The sequence below is a fragment of the Dasypus novemcinctus genome, chromosome 28 (assembly GCF_030445035.2).
Source record: "Dasypus novemcinctus isolate mDasNov1 chromosome 28, mDasNov1.1.hap2, whole genome shotgun sequence".
Classification (NCBI taxonomy): Eukaryota; Metazoa; Chordata; class Mammalia; order Cingulata; family Dasypodidae; genus Dasypus; species Dasypus novemcinctus.
The window spans coordinates 7,764,573-7,789,462 of NC_080700.1; the positions used below are offsets into that span (position 1 = coordinate 7,764,573).

Sequence of the window (24,890 nt, forward strand, 5' to 3'; positions counted from 1 at the left end):
CTCCATTCCTCTGGCCACATGATGGTCCTTTCACCTGCCTGACTCCTGGCCCTGGCTGCATATTAACCTCTAAACAGAGTGGCTGCCACAGCCTGACTTGGCAAATACTTGGCCTCATAGGAGCCTTGAAGCTGAATCTGTGGTCATTCTCAGCTTCGTCATTCTCACTCCCTGATAACAAACTGACTCAACACCTGATGGTAGGGAAACGGACTTGGCCCAGTGGTTAGGGTGCCCATATACCACATGGGAGGCCTGCAGTTCAAACCCCAGTCCTCCTTGACCCGTGTGGAGCTGGCCCATGTGCAGTGCTGATGCATGCAAGGAGTGCCCTGCCACATAGGGATGTCCCCCGCATAGGGGAACCCCACATGCAAGGAGTGCACCCCGTAAGGAGAGCCACCCAGTGTGAAAGAAGGTGCAGCCTGCCCAAGAATGGTGCTGCCCACATGGAGAGCTGACACAACAAGACACAACAAAAAGAAACACAGATTCCCGTGCTGCTGACAATAGAAGCGGACAAAGAAGAAAGAAGCAGCAAATAGACACAGAGAACAGACAACTGGGGCGGGGGAGGGGGGAAGAAGAGAGAAATAAATAAATAGATCTTTAAAAACAACAACAACAACAAAAAAAAAACACCTGATGGTGAACTCCTGCCCAAGGGAGAGTCCCTGAACCTGCAAATGGTACACTGCCCCTGCCTAACCAGGACACAGGGTGAATGTGAAGCTTGCCAGAAGCCAGTCACCTACCCCCAAACCACGAGGAGCCTGGGCTTTCATACCACTCATCAGAAAGCACAGGACTGTCCCCAAACTGGGCATGAGCTTGGGTGCTGCCTGATGGCCCTGGCAGGCCTTGCTATGAACTCAGGAGAGATCTTCAGTGGCCCCTGACTCTGGCAAACCAGTTGTATACTGCTCAACCATCAAGGTCATCGCCAATGCCAGGTGTTCCTGACCAGGATAACAATTCACCCAGTCAGACTGAGTCTACTCTCATCTCTCCAATAACAACAGAGGCAGTATTTAGGGGAGCTGGTGGGCTGCCCTACTGCATATTCATAAGTTTGCTACAAAGCATCCATCTGGACAAGGTGAGAGGCACAGCCCCTGCCACATGGAGCAGACACCCGTGGAGAATCCATGGGAACAGCCTATGCTACCAAGGTACCACCCTCCAGATGGAGTCCAGAGGCCATTTGAAAAACCCCAGTGTATGAGATTGACAAAGTAACTCCCCTGTCTACAGAAAAACCATCCCAGTGGGGCATACCTTCATTTGTGGGTCTCCCCATGTTTGGCTAAGCCCCCAGGGCATCTGCATCTGACCTTGTGACCTCTCTCTCTATGGTAGAAGGACCAGAGCTCAGGGAATAACTAGGATGGAGTGCAGCCTCCTCCTCCACTGAAGCATGCCTGCCCCTCCAACTCTCTCTTTTCCCCAGCACAGTGGCCACTCACTGGCCCCTGACAGGCAGAACACCTGTTCACTGGGCTCACACCTCCTCATGGGCCACTCTCCCTGGTGATCCCTTACTTTTTCTCCATCTTCCCACAGGGTAAGTGCTCAGGGCCTACACCCAGGATATGCTTAAGGTGCATGGGTTGAAGCCACCTGGACTACTATGTTTTGTCTCCCTGTGACTAAACAAAGCTCCTATGTGTGCAGACTCTATTTGGGGCAGGGATACCCATTAGCCAAGAGGCCCTGTCCTAGGACAATTAGCATCCAGTAGAGGAGTAACTCTCAGGGCACCTGAGGCAGCCCATGGAGGGGAGATCCCTGGATGGAGACCCTTGGGGAGAACAGCCTGTGGGGAGCATGCTAAGGGGAGCATCCTGGAGGACATGCAGCTTGGAGGAACTTCCTGGGGGTCAGACTGTCAACATGGAGCTCTGTAGGCAGAGTCAGCATGCTGGAGAAGCACTCTGGGTGAGGAGTGTCTTGGGAATAGCTTGTGAGGGATCATTCTAGGGGGGAGGCTTCTAGGGGAACATCTGGGGGAGAGAAGCCCAGGGAGGGTAAAGACTGGAGAAGGCAGCCCCACCCTTTGCTCTCACCCTTCGGAACTTGTTGGTGCTGGAGCCCATATTCAAGGTAAAATCCTGAAACTTCTGGTCAACCTCTCTGGGGAAGTTCCAGCTCTTTAGACATTTTGTAAAGAGGGAAAGAAGTGTCTGGACAAGGACAGCGGGGAAGAAGCTAATGAGAACAGGAAACTCCAATTCTGCTTCCTCCTCAAAGGTCCCCAAGGATGCAACCCTTCAGCTACCCTCTCCTGCCTCACCTCTCTGGCCTCATTCTGGGGAGGTGTGACTAGCTGCCTCCCATAGACTCAGAGTTGCACAGGAAGAGATGCTGGCCACCTGCAGACACGAGTGAGGACCACAAATCTAGGACCACAGTAGGGCTCCTGATCCCTAAGGGTCCACTCCTGAGCCCAGCTCTATCATGGGGTCTCCGAACCTGCCTACACACCCACACAAGCTTGGTACTCAGCTCCTTTCTGTGGAAGAGCTGCTGTACATGTGGGCAATGGATAAAATGTCAATTATACAGTCACTGCTCTCCTGGGAGTCCCTGAGGGTGTACCACGAAAGGGCAGGACCCTGAGAGAGAGAGTACCCAGATTATAGGAACCTGGGGTGAGCAGAATCCAGTGGATGGATCTCAGCTAAGGCAGGAGGCTGAGTGGGAGGGACTCAGATAATAGGAACCTGGATTTAGCAGGGCCCAGAATGGGTAGGACCTGGAGTGGGGGGAACTAGCATGAGGAGATCTGAATTGGGGGATCTGAAGTGAGGGGGACATAGAGTGAGGGGGAACTGGAGTGAGGGGAACTGGAATTGTAGAAACTGGAGAGGGGGTCCTCAAATGAAGGGAACTGGAGTGGGCGGGGTACTGGAGTGGGGTAACTGAGTGGACCCCCTGCTCAGCTCAGTCAATGGTTCCTGGGATTCTTCACCTCTGGGCAGAGCTGTTCCCTGGAGCTGAACTCCCTGTCACTCTCCAGGACTAATTCCCTGAGACAATGGCCTCCACCACCTTACCTCTCCTGTTGACTGCTGGGAGCAGCACCTACACACCTGCCACCCACCTCTCTTTTCCTCTCAGGACCCGCTCTGGCTGGGAGCTGCAGAATCACTCCAGCCCAGAGCACTCCCCCTTCCTTGGACACCTCAGATCCTCCCCCTTGTCATCTCCCTTCTTCCCTACAGCCACCCCCCAAGGTCCCTGGGATCCAGGCTGGAGCCTCCTCCCTAGGTCACTCCTGCCTTGTAAATGACTCTCAGATGGTTCACCCCATGCAGGGTCCCCAGTCTCATCCTGCACTCTCCTTGTTGCCTGGTTCCAGTGGGCAGCACCAGAAAGCAGCCCTCACAGCCAGTGACTGCAGCCCCCATCCCATGCCAGCCCCACTCCCTGGGCACCCCCTCTTGGTGGGCTTCCACGTATCTGCAAGCACTGGAGGGTCTAGGATCTCAGTGATGTCCGCATGCTCACCACCTGACCCCATGCCCCATTCCTCACAGCCCCGTGGCCTGAGGGAGTCCATCCCATCCACACCTGACCTCTCTGCCCTGCTCCCTCATCACAACGCTGACCTGTTCACACTCACTAATGTTGCCCAATCCCATTCATGACAGGCACAACCACCAATGAGTATCTAGCAAATACCATCTCAGGGGATGCCAAGCACCTAAGCTTCCTGCCCCTCTGCCTCAAAGATAACCTTCACCCTCCTCCTTTCCCCTGAGTCTCTCCCCATGCCCCCCACTGTTCATTGTCACTAAGAACCATGGCACTTATTTCACAGTAATGGAAAGTAACCAAGCGAAAAGTGCTTCCCTGCCCCATACCCAGCATGCCCCAGGCTGAAAACCAGATTCGCAGGCAGACCCTGCCACTGCCTTGCCCAGGCCTCCCCCGACATCCACCCCCTTTAGCACCACCAGCCTTCCTTTTCCTCAGTCATTCCCTTAGCTAAGGTGTCTGTAGATCTCCCATCTCACATCTCCACCTATGTGGACACTCCCACCCCTCCAGCTGCCCCCATGATGCTTCTCCCCAAACACACAGCACCTCTCAGAACGATCTAGGCTACTGCTGATGACTCCATGACCCATTCTCCATCCATGCCCCACTCTTCATGGTACAATTTGACCCAACTGCCTCACCACCAGCACTGTGGTCCAGCTCAACAGCCACCACCATCCACATCCCTCCTGGACAGACCTCATCTTCTTGGCTTCCAGAACACCATGCCCTCCTGATGTCCTCTTATCTCAGCCAACATTTCTTCTCAGCCCCCTCTGCTGATACATCCTCACCCACACTGTCTGGAAAATTCCAGGGATGAGTCCCTGAAGGTCAGAGAAGCAGTGTCAGCCCTCAATCCTCTCTCCCCCTCTCTCACCACACCAGGGTTGAACACAATCTGACAGAACAACACTGGCTAAGAGCTGACAGCTGTTCAAGCAGTATGACAGTTCCCACTGGTATTCCTTCTACATCTGTGTATACTGGAAATTTCCATAAGAAAAAAGTGACGTACGAATAGCTGTCAGCTGAAGATTTAATATTCAAGTGCCTTTTGAACAACCCTGAACAGTCTACACTCCATGTTGCACAACACACATCAAATGGAACTCCTTTCCTCCCTCTCAAAGTATTCCCCAGTTCTGGCCAGTTTGGCAAGGAGCACTGCACCAGAAGCCTCCTTCTGATCCTCCAGGAGGGGAGGGCAAACTGGTTCTGTGTTCCAAACATGGTCTATGACCTGTTTTCCCATGGGCCAAGAGAGAATACCTCTTACACTTTTTAAGGTTCTAAACCACCACACCCCACACACACAAATTCTAAGTGGCTCCCACTGTCTACTCACTACCTGGAAAGTTACTGACTCACCTCCAGGATGCCAAGCCCCTCCCACACCCTGGTCCTGACATGGCAAGGTCCACCACCATGCCAGCCCAAGGTGACATCTTCCCTAACCAATGCCCCTCAGCCCACAACCACCCTGCTTCATGTGCCATGTGTTTGCAGCCAGAACTTGACTGACAGAACAGGTGACAATTGTCAGCCAGTGAGGGCACATGGTGGGTACTGGGGAAATGCCAGCTAAGGGGCACTTGTTGGTAAGTTTAACTGTTGCTACTGTATGTGGTTCTCCTGCCTCATTTCTGTGACTTCAGCCCCTGGGCCATGGGGAAGCCCTGTGGGATAAGTAGAAACCCACACCCAGAGCCTATCTCTTCCTGGAGGAGTCATGTGGGATAATCACAACCCCATGCCCAGCTCACACCTCTCCCCGGGGGGGGGGGAGCATAAGGTTAGCACAAACCCATGTTCACAGCCTACCTCTTCCTGCAGCAGACCCTCTGCATGGGGGTCAGCATGGCAATACCCAGCCTCTTCCTGTCCAGCTCCTAGTGGATATCATCCAGAGCTGCACCAGCTCCTGCCTGCATCCCGGTATGCAGCAACCCTGCTGAGCAGAGCATGGCTTAGTCCTGGATGCCTGGATGTTATGAGAACTGGAACCCTTGCTTCTGACCTCCAGGAAGAAAACATGCCTGAGTCAGGGGCTGAGAGTCTAGGGAGAATCCTACTTCCACCTCCTACAAGAGCCCTTGAGGGATCAAGTGGTGAAGGTGGAAAATGGCCAGTGCATCATCAGTGCCACCTACTGGCAGTATGGCCCTGTGCGAGCTGGGTCACCACACAGGGTCTCGAGACATGCTCATATCACCCCCAAGAGGGCCACATACCTTGGATCCCCTCAAACTCCCCATGAGTTTGGCATAGCTCTGAACCTCACCTGCTGTGGGGGCACAAGGGAAAGAGAGAGCAAAGGATGGGCCTGTGACCACATGCCCAGGGAGAAGAGGAGCATGGCTGTGGAGGCTTGGCTACCATCTGCTGTGAAGGAACTTTATCTCACCAGCAAGGCTGGCCTCAGGCTCTGCACTCTGGGCTGAGCATGAGGAAGAACACACCGAACCTTCACCCTGGAAACACCTGCTTCCACTTACTGGACTTTTCAGATAATCAAGGATGCATGGCCTTGGCACAGGCATGCTGCCCACCATTTACTTAACTACATCAGCCACCACGATGAGCATTTCCATGGCCTGTGCTGACCTTTACCACCACAAACACAATGGTTATTGGGGCCATTTTGGTGAAGACATCAGAATTTCTTCTGGAGACCCTGAGAATTCAGGGTTCTCTTCAGGACACTAGACAAGCAGCAAGGAGGCCTCAAGACTGCAGGACCCCTGCCCAGTGTGTGATAGTCGGGGCTCAGGGATCATAGCTCTCCATGTCCTTGCTGCCTGGTGACTTCAAGGACCCTTCACAGAACCTCCCCACCTGCCCCAATGGAGCTGCACTGGCTGGATCTTTCCAACTCTTTGTGTGCTGGCCCTATCTTCAGGTATCAATACAGGGGGCACCTCTTCAGAGAGGCCACCTCAGAACTCCCAAATGAACTGATGACACTGTCCTCTGCCCTCCCACCCTCTGCCCCAGGCCCACCTCCAGCAATTGGTGTGTAGCATGGTGCTGCTCCTGCCAGGCCAGCACGTGTGCACACATCAGAACCACATCCTTTGGTGTCCAGCAGCGGCAGGTGAAGCTGGCTCTCCAACAGCACCCCTACCTAAGGCTCCACCTGGGCAAGGTCATCAGGCAGGTCCTAGCACAGCCTTCTCATGGGAGTCACCAGCTCTGAGGCTGGGCACAAGAGTCCCTGCTCTCCCACAGCAGCACCAGGAAGCTCTGCGTCACCTCTCGGGCCACAGGTCAACTCTGACAACACAAAGGACAGTCACCATAGCACCAGCCTCCAGCACCACACAGTACACACAGCACCCCCATGCCCTTCCCATACTCAGGCCAGCTCCACACAGCCCATTCAAGTAAAGGCAGGGGTGGGGGCTAGATGCCCATGAGAATTTCCTCCCAATTCCCCAAAGAACACAGTCCTCAAGGAACTCCAACTGAGGGCCAAGCTTCTGTCCAGGGCCATCCTGTACAGCTCATCTGTCTCTGAATCTCTCCTCTGTGCCCCTGGGCCACACTGGCTCAGGCCACTGAGGGCCCCAACCTGGCCTGATCCAGCAATGAAAAGAAGTACAAAAGGAAAACAAAGCCCCTTTTTAGCAGAGCCACTTCTTGACTCTGGCCAGATCATATCCTGTGAACTTTGACTCACTTCCCTTCATAGGAGCTTGTGAGGTGCTCGCTAGAGTGGCCCCACATGGCAGGTGTTGATGTCCTATTAGTTGAGGCACCTTCATAAGGTCACCTGGCAGGTGCCCCCAGCAGGCTGGTCTCCAATGTTCAAGCACCAACCCATCTATGACAAGAAGGGCACTCTGCCCCTGGGAGGCATGGGTTCTTCCTCATCTGGAACTTCCAGAGCTAAGCACTGGCTGGTGGGATTCCCGGGCTTTTTGCAGTTTTCCTTAGTTTATACATATTTCACTCTGTGCACATAACCCATTTTCACAGCAGTAACAGAAAGAAGGGACGACTGCCTCTGCCACCCTGAGGCTGCCTGGTAATCTGCCTGTGGCCTTACTCATATACCTAGTCCTTCCATGTATTCCATCCAAAGAGGACTAGAGTGTACTGAAGCATTTCCATCCTAGGTAGTGCCTCCCTTTTGAAACAGAATGCCTGTGTTCACAACTTAACTCTTTCCTATAAGATGGACTTCTAGGAGTGAAGTTAAAGAGGAGTGGGTTATGGACATCAAAAGAGTTCATTATATGGCCAAACTGCAATCCAAAAGGGCAGCAAGCACCTACAAGACTATTGAGGGCAGATGGCAGGGCCTGTCTGTTCCACAGGCCTGATGATCTGCTCTTTCTCATTCTCTCCATTCTGGCTGACCAGATGTGGGTGCTATTGGAATTCCCAGGCTAGTTCTTAACAGTCCCAACTGCTGCTCCTCCTTCCCTCTGCACATCACCCCATCAAGGTACCTTTACTCTCTGGACCGTGCCTCCCTTATTTTAGTGGCCAACCTGTCCCCAGACCTTAACTCAGACCTTCACTATTGACCCAAGGGTAGTCCATGCTGGTTGCACACCTCACTTACTGCAGGAGGCCCTGGGCTTCAGATAAGTGGAGGAAGTTTCCATAACCCTCCTCAAAAGAGCAAGGTATCTGGAACTTCTACTGGAGGAGGGCTCCTCTCACCACTCTGTTTGCTTAAGAACAGACCCTTCCCCACAACACTCTTGGGAGAGGCAGAGGATTGAGAAGGGAAGCTGTGACCTGGATTCAGGGAACCTGGAGTGAGGAGGACCTAGAGTAAGGGGAACTAGAATTGTGGTACCTGGAGTGGGGGGAACTAGAGTGGGGGGACATAGGGTTGGGGTACCCAGAGAGGGGAGACCTCGAGTGGAATGGGGGTTACTGTAGTAGGAAACTCTCAGCTCAGTCAGTGGTTCCTGGGATTCTCCACCTCTGGGCAGAGCTGTTCCCTGGGGATGAACTCCTTGTCACTCTCCAGGACTAGTCATCTCAGGCAATGGCCTCCACCAGCTTCCCTCACCCATTGCCTGCTGGGAGTAGCATCTACACACCTAACACCCTCCTCTCATCTCTTTTCCTCACAGGACCTGCTCTGATTGGGGGATGCAGCATCACTCCACCCAAGAGCACTCTCCCTCCCTTAGCCACCTCAGCTGCTTCCCCTTGTCATCTCTCTGCTTCCCTGCAGTCAATCCCCAGGTCCCTGGGATGCAGGCTGGGGTCTCCTCCTATGGTCATTCCCATCGTAGAAATGACTCTCAGATGGTTCATCCCATGCAGGGTCCCCAGTCTTGCCCTGCACCCTCATTGCCTGGCTCCATTGGGAAGGGCTGGGAAGTAGCCCTCACAGCCGGTGACAGCAACCCCCATCCCATGCCAGCCCCACGCCCTGGGCACCACCTCTTCATTGGTGACCATGTGCCTGCAAGCACTGGCAGCCCTTGGATACCAGTGTTGCTACCATGCTCACTACCTGTCCCCATGCCCACTCCACACAGCCCCCTGTCCTGGGGGAGTCCATGCCCCACACACCTGAGCCCTCTGCCCTGCTCCCTCATCACAACACTGAGCTGGTCACACTCACTCATGCTACCCAATCCCCTTCATAAAAGGCACAACCACCAATGAGTCTCCAGCAAATACCATCTCAGGGAATGCCCAGCACCCAGGCCACATGTACCTCTGCCTAATGATGCCTACACCCTCCTGCTTTCCCCTCAGTCTCTCCCCCATGTCCCCACTGATCATTGTCACTAAGGACCTTGACACTAATTTCAGTGATGGAAAGTAACCAAGGAAAAAGTTCCTCCTTGCCCCACATCCAGCCTGCTTCAGGATGAAAACAAGACTCCCAGGCAGACCCCACCACTGCCTTGCCCAGGCCTCCCTGAAAATCCACCCTTTTAGGACCATCAGTCTTCCTTTTCCTCAGTCATTCCCTTAGTTGAGGTATCTATAGATCTCCCATCCCACACATCAGCGTTTCTGGACTCCTCCACCCCTCCAGCTGCCCCTGTGATGCTTCTTCCCACACCCACAGAACATCTCAGAATGATCTAGGCTCCTGTTGCTGACTCTGTGACCCCATTCTCCCACCTTTCACGGTACACTTTGACCCACCTGTCTTGCCACCAGCATTGTGGTCCAGCTCAACAGCCACCTCCATCCACACCCCTCCTGGACAGACCTCATCTGCTTGGCTTCCAGAACATCACATCCTTCTGATGTCCTCTTATCTAACCCACCATGCCCCCTCAGCCCCCTCTGCGGACCAAAAGGCTTCATACATCTGAAGTTAGGGGACCAAAAGGGGGTAATGATGGCTTGCCACTCAAAATAAAAGAACAAGTATTAAGGTGGAAGATTTAATTCAAAAAATTTGGAGGACACATTATTTACATGAAAGCAAGGCTATCACCTCCCAAGTGTGACATAGGTGAGGACCAGGCACTTCTCCCTAGGGAGAAATGTGTGGCTTTTGGGAAGATGAGGACTATCCTGTTACAATGCATCTCAGGTATTTGGAATGAGTATTAAAAAAAAAAAAAAAGCCCACAATGTACAATGTCTTCAGCCACATTTATAGAACTTTTGGGGATATTTGCTCCAACCGACTGCTGTCACCTTCACCATTCTAGTTTTTAAATCCTGAGTCAAGTGCCAAAAACAACAACAACAACAAAAAACAAAACAAAACAAAAAAAAACAACACACAAAGCCATGCCAATCTCATCTGGTATTCTGCACAAGTTAGGTTTTGTCAAGAAAGGGTGTGACATAATTAAGTAACAGTCCACCTACAAGCATTTTCTGTGGACAATGGAGGGGCCGTACTCATCATACTCTTGCTTGCTGATCCACATATGTTTGAAGGTGGACAGCGAGGCCAGGATGGAACCACCACACCAAACCGAGTACTTGCGCTCAGGGGGGTTGATGATCTTGATCTTCATTGTGCTGGGAATCAGCGACATGATTTCCTTCTGCATTCTTTCAGCAAAGCCAGGATACATGGTGGTTCCACCGGACAGCACCATGCTGGTGTAGAGGTCTTTGTAGAACTCCTTGTCACACTTCATGATGGCTTTGACAGTAGATTCGTGGATGCCACAGGAATCCATGCCCAGGAAGGAGGGCTGGAAGAGGGCCTCAGGGCAGCGGAACCGCTCGTTGCCAATGGTGATGACCTGCCCATCAGGCAGCTCGTAACTCTTCTCCAGGGAGGAGGAAGAAGCAGCAGTGGCCATCTCCTGCTCAAAGTCCAGGGTAATGTAGCAAAGCTTCTCCTTGATGTCACGCACAATCTCCCGCTCGGCCATGGTGGTGAAGCTGTAGCCCCGCTCGCTGAGGAGCTTCATGAGGTAGTCAGTCAGGTTACTGCCAGCCAGATCCAGGCGCATGATGGCATGGGGAAGTGCATAGCCTTCATAGATGGGCACCGTGTGGGTGACGCCATCACCAGAGTCCATGACAATGCCTGTGGTGCGGCCAGAGGCATACAGGGACAGAACAGACTGGATAGCCACGTACATGGCAGGGATGTTGAAGGTCTCAAACATGATCTGTGTCATGTTCTCACGGTTGGTCTTGGGGTTCAGGGGCGCCTCAGTCAACAGCACGGGGTGCTCTTCAGGTGCCACATGCAGCTCATTGTAGAAGGTGTGGTGCCAGATCTTCACCATGTCATCCCAGTTGGTGACAATGCCATGCTTGATGGGGTACCTGAGAGTCAGGATGCCCCTCTTGCTCTGTGCTTCATTGCCCACATAGGAGTCCTTGTGATCAATGCCCATCATGACACGCTGGTGCCAGGGGTGCCCCACGATGGACGGGAACATGGAACGGGGCATGTTTTCACCCGCAAAGCCTACCTTGCACGTGCTGGACCCATTGTCGATCACGAGGGCAGTGAGGTCATCAACCATGGAGACCTGTGAGCAAAGGGTGGCATGAGCCCTTGGGTCAGTCCCCCTCCCACTTCCAGCCACCACCCCCTCAGTCCACCAGGGGGCACCGGCACATAGTGGGCCTGGAACAAAGGCAGCACTGGGGCCACACAATGGCCATAAAAGACAAGCATGGTTTGGAGGCTGTGCTGCACAGCAGGAAGCCAGGCCCTGCCGTGTGATGCGGGGCCTGGGCCACACTCTCATGGGGATGTGGGTGCCAAAATAGACTTTAAATGCAAAACTATTGTGAGAGACAAAGATGGACACTACATATTAGTGAAAAGTGTAATCTTTCAAGAATAAAGAACAATCATAATCATTTATGTACCTAACTAGGGTGCCTCCAAATATGTGAGGCAAACATTGGAAAACTAAGTGGAGGAATAGATGCCTCTACAATTACAGTGGAGAATTTTAATACGCCATTATCACCATTAGACAGAACATCTCAACAGAGAATCAGTAAAGAAAGAGTTTGAATAATATATTAGAGGATCTGGACCTAAAAGACATATGCAGAACATTACACCCAAATACAGCAGGATATACTTTCTTTTCAAGCACACATAGATTATTCTCCAAGATAGACAACATGATAGGGCCCAGAGAAAGACTCAATGAATTCAGAAAGACTGAAATCATACAAACCAATTTCTCTGACCACAGTGTAAAGAAGGTAGAAATCTGCAAGGACCAGAGAACCATATTAGGCACAAAGATATGGATGGTAAACAACACACTCTTGACCATGGGTCAAGGAAGAATTCTCAAAAGAAACAGTAACGTCCTTGACCAGTGACAATGACAACACAACATACCAAAACTTATGAGAAGCAGCAAAAGCTGTACTGAGAGGGAAATTCATAGCCATAAATTAATACATTCTGCATTAATCAGCCAAAGGGGTGCTGATGCAAAATACCAGAACCTGGTTGGTTTTCATAAAGGGTATTTATTTGGGGTAGGATCCTATAGGTACCAGGCCATAAAGCATAAGTTACTTCCCTCACAAAAGTCTATTTGGATCTAGATGGCTCACAACATCTGCAAGGGTTCAACCTTCCTGGGTTCCTATGTTCCTGGGATTTGCTTTACTCTGGCTTCAAGGTTCCTTCCTTCCTGGGCCTGGCTTCTCTTTCCCCTGTGTGCTGAATTGTCAGGGCTCCAGTTTAAGTCTTCAGCATCAAACTCAAAAATCAAAATTCCAACATTAAAAGCCCACAACTCTATCCTTTGCCATGCCTTTTATCTGTGAATCTCCACCCACAAAGGGGTGGGGACTCAAAACCCTAATGACAAGGCCAAATTAAAGCCCTAATGGTAACTCAATCAAGCCCAGGTAGAGATAAGATTACAAACATAATCCAATATATATATTTGGAATTCATAACCATTTTAAACTGCTAAACATCCTAAAAGAAGAAAGAGCTAAAACTGAAAACCTAACTGCACACTTGGAGGAATTCGTGGAAAAAAAAACAAAAACAAAAACAACAAAGTAACCCTAAAGGAAGAAGAAAGAAATAACAAAGATCAGAGCAGAACTAAATGAAATAAAAAATAAGAAAGCACTAGAAAAAATAAAGAGCCGGTTCCTTGTGAAGATCAATAAAATTGACAAATCCTTAGCTGGCTAACAAAGGAAAAAAGAGAGAAGATGCAAATACACAAAATAAGAAATGAGAAAAGGGAAATCAGCACTGACACTACAGAAATAAAGACTATCATTGGAAGATACTTTGAAAAACTATACGCCAACAAGAAGGAATATTTGGAGGAAATAGACAAATTCCTAGAAACACACAAGCAGCCTACATTGATGAAAGAAGAAATTGATGATCTCAACAAACCAATCACAAGAGATAGAATCAGTCATTAAAAAATAAAACTCCCAAAAACATCACAACCAAGTAGGATTTATTCCTGGTATGCAAGTCTGGTTCAACATAAGAAAATCAAACAACGTAATATACCACATTAACAAATTGAAGGGAAAAACCCACATGATCATCTCAATTGACACAGAAAAGACATTTGACAGAAAGTAGCACACTTTTTTGATAAAAACATTACCAACGTTAGGAATAGAAGGAAAATTCCTCAATATGATAAAAGGTATATATGAAAAACCAACAGCCATCATTGTATTGAATGGGGAAAGTTTGAAAGCTTTCCCTCTAACATGGGGAACAAGACAAGGATGCCCACTGTCACCATTTTTATTCAATGTTGTACTAGAAGTCCTAGATAGGGCAATTAGACAAGAAAAAAAATGGGATCTAAATAGCAAGAGAGGAAGTTAAAGTCTCATTTATTGTGGATGACATGACCCTGTATATAGAAAATTCTGAAGCATCAACAAAAAAGCTACTTGAACTTATAAATAAATTCAGCAAAGTGGCAGGACACAAGATCAACATACAAAACTCAGTAAAGTTTTTGTATACTTGTGCTGAACAATCTGAGGAGGAAATTGGGGGAAAATTCCATTTACAACAGCAATAAAAAGACCAAAAATCCAGATATTATTTTAACCAAAGAAGTACAGGACCTATATGCAGAAAAACAAAACAAAACAATACTAAAAGAAATTTTAAAAAGACCTAAACAAATGAAAAGATATTCTGTGTTCATGGATTCAAAGAATAAATATTGTGAAGATGTCAGTCTTACCCAAACTGATTTATAGATCCAATGCAATACCAGTCAAAATCCCAACCTAAAAGGCAATTAACAAATTCATTTGGAAGTGAAAGTGCACCTGAATAGCCAAAAGCATTCTAAAAATAAAGAGCAACATGGGAGGTATTTCACTGTCTGACCTTGAAACTTCTTACAAAGCTACAGTGGTCAAAACAGCATAGTACTGGCATAAAGAGAGACACATCAATCAGTGGGACAGAATTGAGAATCCAGAAATAAACTCTCACCTATACAGTCAAATGGATTTTGATAAACCTACCAAGTTAATCTTAAGGGGACACAGCAGTCTCTTCAACAAATGGTGCTGGGACAACTGAATATATATAACCAAAAGAATGAAAGAGAACCCCTATCTCACTGCCTATACCAGAATCAACAGAAAATGAATCAAAGACCTAACATAAAAGCTATGATCATAAAACTACTAGAAGAAAAATGGAAACACCTTCAAGACCTTGTAATAGGTTGTGGCTTCTTGAACTTTACACCCAAAGTACATGCAACAAAAGAAAAAAAATAGATAAATAGGGCATCTTCAAAATAAATGCTTTGACATCTCACAGGACTTTCTCAAAAGGGTAGAAAGGCAGCCAACTCAATGGTAGAAAATATTTGGAAATCACATATCAATAAGGGTATAATATCCAGGATATATAAAGAGATGTTATAACTCAACAATAGAAAGACAAGTGACCCAATTTAAAAATGGGCAAAAGACTTAAATAAACATTTGTCCAAAGAAGAAATATAAATGACAAAAAGTCTCATAATGGAATAAATGCTCAATATCACTATTGATTAGGGAAATGCAAATCAAAACTACAATGAGATATCATTTCCTACCCTTCAGAATGGCCACTATTAAAAGAGAGCTACAAGTGTTGGAGAGGATGTAGAGACATAGGAACACTTACTCACTATAGGTGGAAATGCAGAATGATACAGCCCTTGTGGAGCACTGTTTGGCAGTTCCTAAAGAAGTTGAATATAGAATTGCCATGTGACTCTGCAGTACCACTACTGGGTATATACCCAGAAGAACTGAGAGTAGTGACATGAACCATGAACAGACATCTGCACACTGATATTCATAGTGGCATTATTTACAATTGCCAAAGTTGGAAACAGCCCAGTGTTCATCAGCAAATGAATGGATAAACTGTTGTATTCACACAATGGAATATTATGCAGCTGTAAAAAGTAAGAAGATGTAAAGCCTATGATAACATGGATGAACCTGGAAGACATTATGTTGAGTGAAGCAAGCCAGACAGAAAAGGACAAATACTGTATGATTGCATTACTCTGAAATAAATATATTGTGTAACATATTGTATGGCTCAAAAACAATTTAAATGTAAATAAAATCATATTACCTAGCTACAGTGGTAAAAACAGCAAGGTAGTGGCATAAAAATAGACATATAGACAAATGTAAACTGTTTTGGGGTGTAATATATTGTATATGTGTATTAGGTTTAGTTTATCGTATTATTCAAGCCTTCTGATTATTTATTGAATCTCTGCCCAGATGTTCTATCCAATGATGAGAGTGGCATATTGTCTCCAACTTTTATTGTGGAAGCATCTAGTTCTCCCTTCAGGTTTACCAGTGTTTGCCTCACATAATTTGGGGCATCCTGGTTAGGTGCACATATATTCACAATAGTTATTTCTTCCTGGTGAATTGCCCCTTTTATTAATATATAATGCCCTTCCTTGTCTCTAATAGTTTTGTTTGACAGTCTATTTTGTCTTATATAAGTATAGCTATTCCAGCTATATTTCTGTTTTGTTTTGTGTTTGTTACTGCTTGCATGGAATATGTTTTTCCAGATTTTCAATCTATTTGTATCCTTGGATCAAAGGTGAGTCTCTTGTACATTGTATATAGATGGCTCATATTTTCTTATCCATTCCACCAGTCTGTGACTTTTGATTGGGGATATAATCCGTTAACTCTCAATGTTATTACTGTGAAGGCCATTCTCACTTCACCCATTTTGACTTTTCTGTTTTGTCATATCTTATTCTCAGCACTCTTTTTACACTTTTAACTACTTTTACTGATATAATCTTCATTTCTAAACTCTCTTACAAGCCTTACTCTCCTTTTCTTTACAGGCTCTAGCACTCCCTTTAGTATTTCCTTATAACCAATCTCTTGGTTACAAACTCTCTCAGTTTCTGTTTATTTGTGAGTATTCTAAACTGATCTTCATTTCTGAAAGGGAGTCTTACCAGTTATAACATTCTTGGCTGGCAGTTTTCTTCTTGCAGTATCTTAATTTTCTTATCACTGCCTTCTTGTCTCCATGGCTTCTGATGAGAAGTTCACACTTCATCTTATTAGGTATCCCTTGTATGTGATTTCAGGGGAAACCCTTGCTGCTCTCAAGTTTCTCTCTCTCCCTTTTTTCTTAGTTCCAAATTTTATTTGTGGTTTTGATTTTTTTTTTGAAAATGAAAAATTCTTATTGACTTAAAAACTCATAGATCACACAAAATGTTATATTAAAAAATAGAAGAGGTTCCCATCTACCTCACTCCCCACCACCCCCACTCCTCCCACATCAACAACATCCTTCATCAGTGTGGCACATTCATTGCACTTGATGAATCCATTTTGGATCACTGCTAAAATGGAGCACTCAAAACTGGAGATAAATGGAAAAGCTTGTTATTTAGCAGAGGAAGTAGAAATAGAAGAAAAAAATGTCAAAGAACTGCTGAGTCGTGGTCAAGTCTTACCCTGTTAGTTCATGTGAATTCCACCTAGTGTTTCCCAGGAACCAGGGAAGGGCAAGTTAATCAGAGGGGAGAGGATAGTATGGGCGAGTTGTTTTGTTTTCTTTTTCTTTTTATAGTATGTACTTTTTATTTTTTATATTTTTTATTATCTTTTAGAAATACATAGATTAAACAAAATGTTACATAAAAAAATCAGGATCCCATATACCTCACTCCTCACACCTCCCACTCCTCCCACATTAAAATCTTCTTTCATTAGTGTGGTACATTCATTGCATTTGATGAGTACAATTTGGAGCACTGCTACACAGAATCGATTATAGTTTACATTGTAGTTCACACTTTCCCCCAGTCCATCCAGTGGGTTTTGGCAGGACCTATGATGTCTGGGATCTGTCCTTGCAATATCAGTCAGGACAATTCCAAGTCCCCAAAATGCCCCATATCACACCCCCTCTTCTGTCTCCCTGCCCTCAGCAACTCCTGTAGGCATTGTCTTCACATCTCTCTTTGTCTTTGATGTTTGACATTCTGATTAGTATGTGATTTATTTGGATAGGAGTGTGTTGTGCTTCTTGGGCACAGATATCTTTGTCTTTGAATAGGGTTGGGAAATTATCTACCATTAATTCTTTAAATATTCCTTCTGCCCTCTTTCCCTTCTCTTTTCCTTCTGGGATACCCAAGACACATATGTTTGCATGTCTTTAGCCGTCACTTAGTTCCCTGTAACCTGGTTCGATTTTTTCCATTCTTTCCTTTATCTGTTCTTTTGTATGTTTGCTTTCAATGGTCATGTCTTCCAGCTCACTGATCTTATATTTTTTTACTCAAATCTGCTGTTATATGCCTTCAATTTATTTTTTTATTTCATTTATTGTTCATTTCCATGAATTCTACTATTTTTCTATGTATGCTTTCAAGTTCTTCTTTGCCCTCACCCAGTGTCTTCTTAATATCCTTAAGCTGTTTAACCATTTTTGCTCAATTTATTAAGGACATTCATTTGAACGTTTATGATTAATTGTCCCAACTCCTTTATGCCATCTGGAGGCTTAGCTTGTTCCTTTGACTGGGCCATGTCTTCCTGACTTGGTATGGATTGTAATTTTTTATTGGTGTCTTGGTATCTGGTTTACTAGATGTATTTATTCTGGGCACAATTTCTCTCTTTAGTCTAGGGCTTTCTATTTGATTGCCTTTATGTTACAGGCCCTCTTTTGATCAATTTAATTTGGAACTTTGTAGTGGCTCATGTTTAGCATATGAAATTCTTCAGCTTATTTTTTTGTCTTTTTCTTGGCCTTTCTTCCTTGCTGGTTGTGCAAAGAAGCTGAGGTTGTAGTTGGTACTGTAAGCTGTGGAAGCTGAAACTGCCTGTTTTGCCCAAGGAACTGATGAATCTTCAACCACCTTTCTCCTCTTCCAGGGGTCGGGATGATCCACAGCCATGTGCAGTAACCCAAGCCATGCAGGCCAAGATGATCTATAGTTGCCCAGAGAGATTGATGAAGCTTTATGCCCCTTCCTCTCCTGCCTGGAGCAGGGATGGAGCCACAGATGTTGGCAGAAAACTAAGCCATCTGGGTAAAAACTGACTGCATTGCCCAGTTAGAAAATGTATCACCATCCCCATCTTCCCCTGCCAGGAGTGGGGATGGACCCTCCAGAATGCCTAGTCTTATTCATGTGGAGCAAATTTGCCTGAAGTTTTCCTGAGAGGCTGAGGCAGTACTGTTCCTTCTCCACTTTCAGGGTCAGGGATGGAGTCAAAGGCACACAGCAATCCATTATGTGTGGACCAAAAGTGGCTGCAAGCTGCCCAGAGAGGCTGAGGAAACACTGCCCTCTCCTATCCTATTGGGTGTTGGGGATGGAGCCACCAGTGTCCAACAGTCCTGTCTACAGGGGCCAAAAGTGCCTGCAGTTGCCCAGAGGGTGTGAGGAAGCACATCTCCATGCTTATCCTATGGGGAGGTTGGGATGGAGCTATGGGCCTCCAACAATCTGGTTGTGCTGTCTGAAAGTGTCTGCAGTTGCCCAGAGAGACTGGTGTAAGTCCCGTCAGCTTCATTCCTGCTGGAGTTCAGGCTGCAACCTAGTCCATGGCTGTAATCTGATCTGGCAGGAAAGAAGCCAGATCCCACCATCACTGTGATATTCCATCATCCCCATGTCCCCTCAAGCCAGCAGCAGTGTTAAAATGGAGGATACTATTCTCTTTCTTAATTTGGACAGGTTCAAACTTTAGCTATTCCTAGGATTATACTTTATCCAACAGAATTTACTAATCAGTAGCTGAAGTTGGTACTCAACTATCTCTTCTTTCTCAGTTTTTGGGAAATGGAGCTTCTAACTCCAGTCATGGAATTGCTCCTGAGGTGGCTTGCACCACCAGCAGAGGGTGGACCACAGCCCCGATGGTGTAGAGTGCTCTACTCATGAATTTTCACTGCAGATGGGCAGGCTCCTCCTTCTGTTCTTCCAAGGATGTTGCAGGATTCCTTTGTCATCTCCTGGACCCTCAAACAGGTGCTTTAATAACTCTGGGTCATTACTGTCTACCCTGTAGGATAAGCTGAGTCTAGGAGCTCCTTACTCTATTGCCATCTTGCCCCTATCCTCACTTCTTAGATTTTCACCCAGAACTCCTACTCCTGGAAAGCACTACCTCCTACCAAAAAGGAACAGATCTGACAGCAGATTCTCGCACTGCCCAAAGCGAGGGATGGTGGTGTCCCGGAACATCAAAGGGCAGTCACTGGTTCCTTCATAGGCAACACTTCAGTTCCCAGTTATAATTATCCAGGGTATGGGGGGTATCACAAAAGGCCAGATAAAGGCATGGCAAGAAGGCATCCAAGTGAGTGCAGCCTTGTGCTTTCTCCTGTAAAGAAACTGAGTAGGAACAGAATCTTGCCTAGATGTACTGTTTTGGGAACCCACAAAGCAGGAGGTTGTTAGACATTGATCTAGTGAGAGTATGGCAAAAGGAGTGCTTGCTCAAGGTAAAATCACGGGTTTTTGGCACTTGTGCCCAAAACTGTGGGAAGCCTAAATCATTCCCCTAGGGCTGATAGCTGCAACATTCCCTGAACACTGCCAGTTGAACAGAAGCATTCCTGAGCCCCTTGTTCCCCAAACCTATGATCCCTAAACCCATGTTCCCTGAAATCCATGTGCTTTGTATCCCGTGTTCTGCAAACCTGCATTCCCCGAGCCCAAGGACCCTGAGCCCACGTTTCCTGAACCAGGTGCTCCCCTAATCCCAGCATTCCCATAGCTCTTCAGTCTCAGACAAACTCTGGAGTGGGAGGGTTCTGGTGGGAGGTGCAGAGGGGCCCAAGGAGTGCAGGTTCAATTTTCTCATCCCCCCTTTTCTGAGCTTGAAGGAGCATATCAGCTGGCTTGGGTTACAGACTAGGAATAGAGAAGTGGTGAATTTGCCAAGACAGCCCGATTTATCTAAATGCCCTGGGGTAGGGAAAATAAGTCTGGGAGAATGTGGATTCAGGAAAATAACTAGTCCAGTGCAACACATCTAAGGAAGGGGGACAGTAGGATGTGTTGAGTAGACTTCCAGTATCATATTCAGGGTTCCTGACAAGGCGTGGGTGCTTGCTCTCAAAGAGGCCAAAAGTCATTATTTTCTACAATGAGTTGGTATGCCAGGGTCCCATTTGAATTTCAAAGGGGTGCTCTCAGATGGGCTTCCTGCTACTCTGGGAGAGAGAGAAGTGAGGGAGAAAGGGGAAGCACAGATTCCTGAGCAGTTTATTCAATTGCAAAGAGGACTCCTTGATTGAGGGCTTGTCTGTCTTTTTTGTTTGTTTTCTTGTCTTTCCTTCCACTTTATCCTCCCATCTTCCTTTTTTCTTCTTCTTCTTCTTTTCTATTAGGTGCTACAGGCAGTGTTTCTTGTTTGCTGTACTTCCTGTCCTCAATTTCCGCTTTTTGGTGTGTACAGATTTTGGCTACAAATGCTATCCCCTTTCCTTTTACATCTTTCTATCTTCCATCTTCTGTTGTTACCATTACATTACACCTCTCTTTGTTTAGCCCCCAAATTTTCTGACTTTTTATTTCTAACACCTCTGTTCTGTTTTCTATCTTTTATTCACTCTTTGTGTTACTGTTCTTTCTTTTTTATTTCCCCTCCTGATCACACTGGCCTTTTAATTCATACTATATTCTTCTCCATATTCTGTTTCCCATTTCACTGTAGGTACTCCACTTTTTCATTCTTATAACTCTATGCACCTTACATGAGTTTAATATTCATTCTCCTACATCTTACATGGTTCTTCTGCTAACATTTACTATCAATAGTACAGTTTTACTTTATCCTTTCTTACCTCTTTTGCTTTCCCTGGCCCCAACCATTTTCCATCAAGGGAACTTAGACAACAACAAGGAAATAGAGTAAGAAGAACAAAGTGTCAAAGAGAAGAATAAACACACACAAAAACACAGCACCTACATAAAACATGAGACAAGACTGAGAAGCTAATCAGTTGAATAAACCCGTCAAGATAAACTGATGACAAGACAGAAACAAAATTTACAAACCATACCAATAACCAGGAAGACATGGACCAATCCAATGAACAAACTAAAAACCGGGAAGAGGAGCAGAACATTGAGCAACTAATCAAAGCTCCCCAAACAAATATTATTGGCCAACTTAATGACATGAAGGAAGAGATTAAGGATACTAAGAAAACACTTGGAGAGAGTACAGAAGAAATTGTAAATGTATGCAAAAAGATAATGGATATGATGGTAATGAATGGCACAATCCAAGAAATCAAATCTATGCTTTCAGCAAATAACAGCAGATTTGAAGAGGCAGAGATAACCTAAATGCCCTAAGTAAAATTTGGTGTATACATACAATGGATTACTTTTCAGTTATAAGAAGGAATACAGTACAAACACATGGGATAACATGGATGAATCTTGAGGATCTTATGTTGACTGAAGCAAGCCAGGCATTGAAGACAAATACTACATGACCTCTCTGATATGAAATAAGCAAGCAGCCCTAGCAGCCTAGTACTGGGATTTCCCATTGCCCCACCTCACCCCTTCCCCAGGATAACTTAGCCCAGCTGGGGCTGCCACCTTTCCAGCAAGAGATCCTAACCAGTCTCCATGGAGCCCATACTCTGAATGATCCCAGGCTTCATTTTCTTCCTCTCTCGGCAGCACCGAACTCTTTCCAATCTCCCCCAGCCTAAAACTCAGGAACATGATCCTGTGCTTACGCTATCTTTGAATCAAACATTGAGAAATTCGAACTACTTTCAAAAAAATATGGGCATTTAATTCCCCCTCCCCCCCCCAATAACAAAAGTAACATCCCTTCAACACAAAACACCTGAGAAAATGCCAAAAGCACCAATGGGGGAAACGAGACTCTTAAGGATCCCACCATCTAGTGGTGAGCTAGCGGGAACTTCATGGGGGCGCTGGATGGGCGCTAGGGGAGGGTCACTCGCCCACTTTTCCACGCCTATGGGGGGGGGGGTTCCTCGCCCGACCTGTGTCCCACCTAAAACCAAGTTGGGTCTGGAAACTTACCGCTGCCATGTTGCCAGGAAAACAGGGAGGGTCCCAAGGTGTGGGTCCGAGAATGATTTCCACAGCCTGCCCACGTCACAGGCCAGACAGTACGTCCTTTGCTGCCCTTCTGGGTCCTGGGGGCGGCAAAGCCGAAAGAAGTGCAGTAAATGCTCCTGGCACTTTCAAAACACCCTGATCTTTTAAAGAGGCCCCTGCTGCGTGGACTGGGTGGGACTTGAGGGGCCAGGAACACCTGCAGGAACCACCAGCCAATGAGGTCCAGTCCCGCTCCAGGACTCCGCGCCCCTAAGAGGGCGTGGCCCTACCCTGATGGAGAGCACCTGGCATCCAATCACATGCAGTCAGTCTCATCAGTGACCACCCTTCTCACTGGTCTTTGCCCCTGCACTTGGGGGATTGTTGCTGCCCCATTGGGGAATTATGCAGAGCTTCACCCCTGGAACTCAGCACTCCCTCAGTTGTCATGTGTAACGCTACCTACTATAACAATAACCAACAAATATTTGAACATATTTATATATCCTGTATACAGGATATAGGGGTGCGGGGAATATGAGACCCTCATATTTTTTAATGTAACATTTTTTGTGATCTATGTATCTTAAAAAAAAAAAAAGACAATTTTAAAAAAAGGAAGAAAACTGTAGTCCGGCTTTTGCGCAGGATCCTGCTGGCAGCATGGTGCATCCGAGGGGGCGGGTTGGGGTGAGTGACTGGATGCCAGGCAATGGACCTGTGGGGGCAGGGCTCCGGTGAGAGGACCAGAACACAGCGAAAGGCAGGCCTGGGGCCACCTCGATCCTTGGCCAGGTCGTTAATACCAGGAAGTGCTGTTCGCCGAGCTGGGTCGCTGGTGACTGGCTGGGCAGGGTGTTCCCTCCCACAGAGGGGGTGTCCCTACTGACGATGCACCCGAGGTGGCCTGGGCCAGGCGGGTGTGGGTCGCTGGAAGCATGGTTAGAGGGGAGTCTGGGCCAGAGTTAGCCCAAACCTCTTCCCGAGAGGGTCCATGATGCCTGCGCTCCTTCCTCCTTCCTCCCCAGAGTTCCCGGCAACAGATCGCAAGGATCAGGTTTGGGAATTCTAGCTCCTGGCCCTCATGGGATCAATAAGGAATACACTACTGTGATTAGTAATGGAAGAAATTATAGCATTGATGTGGAGAAAGTGGCCACGGTAGCTGCTGAGGGTACGGAGAGGAAAGAAGAGATATGATATGGGGGCATTTTCAGGACTTGGAGTTGACTTGGGTGGTACTGCAGGGACGGATGCTGGACATTGTATGTCCTGCCATGGCCCACTGGGTGGACTGGGGGAGAGTGTAAACTACAATGAAAACCACTATCCATGTGGTGCAGCAGTGCTCCAAAATGTACTTACCAAATGTAATGAATGTCTCACCATGATGAAAGAGGTTGTTGATGTAGGAGGAGGGGGTGAGGGAAGTGGGGGTATATGGGGACCTCATATTTTTTTAAAAAGAGAGAAAAAAATAAGGAGTACATTTAGGGTTGTCCAAATAAACACAGTTCTAAAATTCAAAGGGCATTTCAAAACCCTAACAAAAAACATATAATCCTTTACACAATAAAAATGAATAATGTATTTTAATATATGGCTCTTTCTTGAAGTGTTCAACTATTTTATGTAGACATTTAGGATAATAACTGGGTTCCAGTTAATTTCTCTTCCTACATAATCTGCCTCTGAGGCAAATGTATCTATTTATAATTATCTTAAGCAAAGTAAATTTTCTTTTGCATTCAGAATTATTGTGGCCTCACTTGGAACCAATGCTAAGAATCCTTTTTATAATCTCACTTATTTAAATGAGACAAAACACCGCAATGTAATCTGTTCTTTTGCTTGCCTAAGAAAAGTATGAAATGACAAATTCAACCTAGCAATACATCTAATTCCCCTTCCTTAAACTCTGGATATGCAGAAATGCTTACACAAACAAAAAGAATATAGCAAATACAAGCACACCGCTACAAATAAATATTTAAAGAAACCTAATACCATGAAAAATACTATAAAATGTATCAGAAGAATATAATTATAAGAATGAAAATCTATGGATCAAACAAGATATTTTTAAAAGAAAAATTTAAAATATCACTGGAGAAACAAAGTCCTAGAAAATTTAAAATTTGTTGGGCTAAAAGCAATAGATAGATGGACTGTCATGTCAGAATGGATATAGCTAATAAATAAAGGAAAATATCGGGTAAAGAAATCCTCTGAGAACACTGTGCAAAAAGCAAAAAGAAAGGGAGAATGAAAGAAAAGTTAAAAGACATGTATTTAAAGAGCCATAAATATAACTTCTAACAGGCTGGATAT

The 24,890-nt window shown here is 46.4% G+C and overlaps 1 protein-coding gene across 1 annotated transcript; it reads right to left on the minus strand.

Annotated features, from left to right (window-relative positions):
- Positions 1-10,352: 10,352 nt before the first annotated feature.
- On the minus strand, positions 10,353-11,486 carry LOC131276412 (actin, cytoplasmic 1-like). The gene has a single exon (XM_058289589.1). It carries the CDS (start codon positions 11,478-11,480, stop codon positions 10,353-10,355), a length of 1,128 nt encoding a protein of 375 aa, XP_058145572.1. The 5' UTR covers positions 11,481-11,486.
- Between the last annotated feature and the right edge of the window lie 13,404 nt (positions 11,487-24,890).